At 47.3% G+C, this 6,554-nt stretch overlaps 2 protein-coding genes across 13 annotated transcripts in view; one reads left to right on the top strand and one right to left on the bottom strand.

Moving 5' to 3' along the window:
• Window positions 1-986, top strand: part of LOC106805999 (transcription factor RFX3-like) — a 31,605-nt gene extending 30,619 nt beyond the window's left edge. For all 11 annotated transcript variants that reach the window (XM_014807815.1, XM_014807816.1, XM_014807812.1 and 8 more), the window contains one exon: window positions 256-986. In XM_014807815.1, coding sequence (XP_014663301.1) covers window positions 256-300 — 45 coding nt within the window. In that variant the 3' untranslated portion in view covers window positions 301-986. The remainder of the gene's footprint in view (window positions 1-255) is intronic.
• A 4,786-nt stretch (window positions 987-5,772) lies between these two features.
• The window catches only part of LOC106806009 (N-alpha-acetyltransferase 40-like), a 23,680-nt gene continuing 22,898 nt past the window's right edge, over window positions 5,773-6,554 (bottom strand). The window contains exons 11-12 of one of the 2 annotated variants that reach the window (XM_014807834.1): window positions 6,468-6,499; window positions 5,773-5,821 (exon numbers count right to left, since the gene is read on the bottom strand). The gene's annotated coding sequence lies outside the window, so the exon portion shown is untranslated. The remainder of the gene's footprint in view (window positions 5,822-6,467; window positions 6,500-6,554) is intronic. The other variant, XM_014807835.1, reaches the window with a different exon arrangement.

Genomic DNA, 6,554 nt, shown 5'->3' with positions numbered 1-6,554 from the left:
ATTATCTTGTATGCACAAGTGTATATATATATATATACATATATATATATAACTAAAATTTTGTATGTGAAAAAAATAGTGAATTCAATTGAAGTAGTGTGTTATTCTCGAAGCTTTCTCTCTCACTCTTCTAAATACATCAACCAATCTGACTGTCGCTGAGTGTGTGGCGTTCTAAGATGCAATGATACAAGGTGTGATCAAAAGGAGCAAACCAATATATAACATAACTTTACTTGTTGTTTTCCCCCATAGATGGCAGTAACATCAAGACGGGAGCTGGAGATGCTCACTTCATGAGGCTAAAGAGACTAAAAGACCAGCTAAGTAGATGGCACTGCACACAGTATAGATGTTACTGTGTGTAGAAGCGTAGATCCATGTGACAGACAAGTGTGCAGTGATATTGACTTGTGTTCCATTGATAAATAGTATATTTTAAACTCATCCAGGCTTGCTGTGACGTCAGATGTCTACATTTATCGAATCGTATCTTCCCTGTGCATCGTTTCTTTTGAGTGTGCCTGTTGCTAGATGGGGTGGCTTCAGTGATTGTGATCTTTCTTGTGAGTGTGCTGGTTTCAGTATGATGGACGACGTGTCTCCAGATGCTGAGAGTATGCCATCTGCTTTAATTCGCGTTATATATATAATGCAGTGAAGTGGCTACGTTATGATGTGACTTCTTCCATGAGTGTAGTGTTCAGTGTACGTCTGTGTTAGGTAAAACGAATAGGCCTGCCGTGTATCATATCATGAAGTCCACTGCTCCCCCCTATATCCTCATTACTAGTGATATGTGTGAATCGGAAAGCTCATTGGCATCTTGCCAGTTTTGTTAACGGAGGTACAATCACAGTACTTAACTACTAGTTACCGGCTCTATGTGTCCTTTTGGAAATTCTGTTTGAATCTGGGTATTTTTATACAGGCTTTTGTGACTGTTTAGTGCTGTAATATATAAATATAATATATCTATATATGAATATATACTATATATAAGATATTAATATAATATAATAATATAATATATATCTATATATATAATATATAATATATATATATATTACCTTCTAATGCCAACGTGCGTGCGTGCGTGCGTGCGTGCGTGCGTGCGTGAGTGTGCGTGCGTGTGTTTATGTAAGATTACTTCAAACCATTAGCCTTCAAAGAGCCAACGTTGGTTTTCCATCATAGAATTATATCACCAACTTGTATTGAGACCAGTGGGTGACTATTTTTCCTGTCTTTCGAGAGGCTCATGTTATGGATAATAATTCTGTGTTGTTGTGAGATGTCATCTAATTAATTTCGAAGAATGAAGACCTAAAGTTTTATACATTCGTTACTGAAACGAACGGATTCTCTGCTACTGTGTAGGTAAAGGATCAGTACGTGTATTAGGCAGCAGCCACTAGCAAGTATCACTTGTAAGAGTGGGCTGGGTGTAGCCATCTAGGAACTTTTCACATTTGGCTACATGTGGTGAGCTGTCGCTACTTTGTTGTCTCGTTGAGTTGAGTTTTGGAGATATCATTTTATTACATAGAGGTTGTTGGCGTGTTGGCGTGCGTGCTGTGTTGTTGTGTCGATTTCGTATTAGCTGTGTTCATTTGAAAGTATATAAATATATATTTTACCGTTTATAGAATCACGTCTGGCCTTCCTTATTTCTCATCGGCAGCTAGTATTCTTTTTTTGTCCCGCAAAAACCTCTCCGATTTTGCTCCAGTTGAGTATATAGTTAGTTGAAGGATACAAGGTCTTGGTTTCCCTAGGCTGTCAAATTGTTCGTGACCGTAAAAATGTATAGAGATACTATTTGGTATATTATTTCTGTTCATGACCAGTCTAGTGGCGCCATCTATGAACCGACCGTAATATCTGCCGTTTGAAGTACATACGGCGTGGTATTGCCTTCGAAAGGTCAACATTTCTTTGGGGTATGCGGCTCCAACGGTAGACAACTGCTAGAAGAACCTAGTGTGCTGTTATGAGAAAAAGGGAAGGCTAGAGATAGTGAGATTTATTATAGCTTGAGCCATTGCAGGACCTGATACACTCGTATCTGCCTTCAACAAAAATATGTATGATATTATCCAGATGTAGAAGTTATAATTTCCTATGTATATATTAGTTGTAAATATCCCGTGTTCGTATAATTACTTCGAACGTTACTTGACGAAGCCTTCGGGAAATGTGCTTATTGTTTGTGTAAATGATAAGTTACTTAAAAGCACCCATGTGGGCATGAGTGTGTGCGTGTGTGTGTGTGCGTGTGCGTGTGCATGTGCGTGTGCGTGCGTGAGTGTGTGCATGTTCGTGTGTCTGTATGTGAGCGGGTACTTGTGTGCTCGTTTCTTTCCCAACAAATGAACCTCGATTCACAGTTGCAAACACACAGTTTAAAGTGCACATCTAATGTCGAATTATTTCTCATTTACTGCCGTATAAATCATTTACGTGTTTTATAATGCAGTATCATTTTGCACGTATCGGTTTTTTGGAAAGGCAGCGCTCCCTGTGGTAAAAGCAGTGAATGATGTAGTGTCATTTTGTCCTGTGGTGGCTCGCTGGGCAGAAATGGTCGCTGCAATATTATGCGACCTATCATTGAAGGATACTGTATTTTTGTACACGAATTTCCCTCGTTGTTGGAAGCTCCCCCTCCCCTGTAAGGCTAGAATTTTGTTGGTTAGGAAACCTACGCGTTAGTGTAATGGAGCTTGGATGCGTAATTTAATGTGTTTAGATGTCGCGTGCGTGTATGTTGCCGTGTTTGTCACAGAGTTTGTGTGTTGAGTTGATATCCACAGTGGGGAACAAAATGGGTTTTTACTGAGGCATTGCAGACCATTAGTTTTCTTTACATTCGTCTAACTCGATTCAAATAGCAACTAACGCGTCAGCAAAAATAGATATCAATCATTGACTATTGATTGTTGTCAATTTTTGGTGTCGGCGACGTGAGATAGCAGATTAATACATGTCATTCTGGCGCTACGTTTCTCCTACGGTGGACTTTGATACATTGTACCAGAAGTCTGTCATAACATTGTATCACAAGTTCATTTGTTATGATAGACTTCAGATTTTTGTAGCAAGACGACCCTCGTTTGCTATACTTCTGATCCCAAAAAGCACAGAGCATATTGTCTTGTGTGTTCATACCCTTGAACATATTGGAACTGTTATTTTGGGGAACAGAAAGAACGACGCGAAATATATTGCGAGAGCGTGTTGAAATTTTACGATTGCTGTCGTCTTATATTGCGCGTGCCCCTTCGGTGCTCCACATATTTTACGTTCGTTATGATTTCTACGTGAAGTTATTCATGGAGGCAAAACGGCTCTCTACGTGTGAATTTGCCTCCGATAGTTTTCAAAACCTGTACGACGAGCTTATCTCGAAAATGTCACACATCTTCGTAAATTTCATCTACCAACATCTCCTTCGTAGCTTACTGTTCGCATTGCGCTAGCTCGGTTTGGAAGAAAGTATCGAGTTCAGATAGGCACTAACATGGGGTTAGTGACTATATGCTATGCGATGGAAAAATCGTACTGCGTTTCTATCGGACCACGTTTCCTCTCACGATACATTGGAGGCAGTTTCAACTATACACCAGCGCAACCGTGTGTTCAATTGTCTACAAAGTGACCTATCCATAGATATCCTATACATACATATATGTTTAATATGTATGTGTATAGGATGCCTATGAACATACATTGTATTGTCACCAGCCACGGTTCTTTGGCGTTTGGTTACTGTCTGTAAACTCAGTGATGATAGCGCGTCCTAAGAATGGTAGCTGCTGTTGACATTATTGGACTTTCAGTTGCTCATTCTGTTCAGTAAGTAAGTTAAGATCGCCTAAGACAGCGTGTTCACAACTGGAGTTTATCCGAGAACACGTTACTGTACGACTACCCTTGTCTTCTGTTACTTGCAGTATTTATACCTGTTTGAAATTCTAAATAAAGTGAGCTTGAATCAAGATGATTTGTGTGTTTGTTCATGAATGTTGATGTAAGATGAGTGGTTATATGTATTGTTTCTCTCTGTCCCCATTCCTTCTCCCCCTCCATCTCTCTCTCTCCCACCCCTTTCTCTCTCTCGCTCTCTCTCTCTGCCCCTCTTCCCCCTCTCCCTCTCTCTCTCCCCTCCTCATCTCTATCTTCCGCTCACTCCCTCGAATGCTTTCTCCCTCTCCTCATCTCTCTCTCTCTCTCTCTCTCTCTCTCTCTCTCTCTCTCTCTGTGTCTGTCTGTCTCTCTCTCTCTCTCTCTCTCTCTCTCTCGTGGCGGAGGTGCAGAAAATACGACGCGTAGAGGATAAACGGGTCCGTAGTATGGCGTGTAGGCGTGTGGCATTTGGACTGCGTCCTAACATTGCAGTGACGGAGTTAGGTTTTAACCGGATCTGAGCTGTGATGGACGTTCGTCGCACGGTACTGCACGACGTAACCGGCTCTGCCTTCGGCGGTCGCTATTCTGCTGTGCGGTGCATCGGTGTGGGTCCTGAGTCGCCGCACAGTCTTGTCCTAGTCACGAGCTACGCACCGTCAACCGGCAAGCCAGCAGCAAGCCGCTCGGCACGACAACCGACGGCTCGTTGCAGAGACTAGAGGTAGATCGGGCGGCTGCGGACGTCGAGCGACGTGGTGTAGACCGCAGCTCACGAGCAGTAACTCGCACGAACTACACCGCAGCTCAGCATGTAACAGCCCTCACGCACGAACACAGACGGGCCGGAGAAGTGTTACCGGCAGCTCAGCGAGCAACCTCTGGGCAACGAACACACGCAGCTCAGCAGTAACCTCCGCACGGAACACACGGCAGCTCAGCAGCAATCCTCGCACAACACACGCGCAGCTCAAGCAGAACCACGCACTGAACACACCGGCAGCTCAGGCAGCCAACCATCCACGAACACAGACCGCACTCAGCAAGTAACCTCGGCACGGAACACAGACACCGCAGCTCAGAGTAACCTCGCACGAACACACGAAGTGCGGCCGGCGCGCCGCAGCTCAAGCAGTAACCTCATGCACGAAACACACCGCAGCTCAGCAGCAACACGTCCTGCGACGAAACACGACCGCAGCTCAGCAGTAACCACGCACGAACACATGTTGTACGCGGCCGCGTATACGGAGCAGGGGCAACGCCGCAAATGCTCAGCTCAGCAACCCACGAGCACAGTGAACACAGCCGAAGCGGCTCAGGCAAGGTAAGCCTCGGGCACGAACACACACGCACTTTGAGCTCAGGGCAGTAAACCTGCAGCACCGCACAGGAGCCGACACTCCGCAGCTCAGCAGTAAGCCGCTCCACCGAACACAACACACCGCAAGCTGCAAGCAAGTAACCTCAACACGAAACACACCGCAGTGCTGCAGCAGGCAATCCTCAGCAGCTCGAACACACACCCCGGCCCCGCAGCTGCAGCAGGCAAACACTCGCACAACAGCACCGCAGCTCAGCAGTAACCCTCGCACGAACACACCGCAGCGTCAAGCAGCAACAACTCGGCACGAACACGAATACCTCCAGCGCCGAGCTACAGCAGCAACACTCGCACGAACACAGACCGCAGCTTCAGCAGTTAACCTCGCACGGAAACAAGTATCGGACGCGGCCCCGGCCCCGCAGGCTCAGCAAGTAACCACGGCACGAACACTACCGCGAGCTTCAGCATAAACCTCGGCACAGAACAGCACGCAGCAGCTCAGCAAGTAACCTCGCACGAACACACTCCGCGGCTGACCGCAGCTCACAGTAACCTCGCACGAACACACCGCAGCTCAGCAGCAACCTCGCACGAAACACACCCGCAGCTCAGCAGTAACCACGCACGAACACACCCGCTCAGCAGTAAACCTCGCACGAAGCACACCGCAGCTCAGGCAGCAACCTCGGCACGAAACACACCGCAGGCTCAGTCAGCCAACCTCGCACGAAGCACAGGCGCCGGCAGGCTCAGCAGTAACACGCACGGGAACACACCGCCAGCTCTAGCCACGTACGCCTCGCACGAGACACACGCGCAGCTCAGCAGTACCTCGCACAGGAACACCAACCCGCAGCTCAGGCAGTAACCTCCGCACGAACACACCGAGCTCAAGCAGTAAGCCACGGCACAAACACGACCGGCAGCTCCAAGCAGAACCGGCACGCACGAGAACACACGCGACCGGTCACCGGCTAGCTCAGGGCAAGTAACCTTCGCAACGAACACGACCGCAGCTCCAGGCAGTAACCTCGCACCGAACACGCAGCGCAACACGCACCGGCAGGCTCAGCAGTAACCCATCGCAGCTAGGAACACACGCCGCAGCTTCAAGCAGCACCAAGGTCTGCGACGAACACACCGCAGGCTCAGCAAGCAACCTCGCACGAACCACACCGCAGCTCAAGCAGCAACCACAGCACGGAGACACACACCGCAGCTCAGCAGTAACCTCGCACGAACACACCGCAGCTCAGCAGTAACCTCGCACGAACCACCGCAGCTCAGCAGTAACCTCGCACGATAAACACACGCGGCC

The sequence above is a fragment of the Priapulus caudatus genome, unplaced genomic scaffold, assembly GCF_000485595.1.
Source record: "Priapulus caudatus unplaced genomic scaffold, Priapulus_caudatus-5.0.1 Scaffold136, whole genome shotgun sequence".
Taxonomy (NCBI): domain Eukaryota; kingdom Metazoa; phylum Priapulida; class Priapulimorpha; order Priapulimorphida; family Priapulidae; genus Priapulus; species Priapulus caudatus.
Note: the sequence above shows the minus strand (reverse complement) of the source record. Positions and strands in the feature narration are given on the sequence as shown.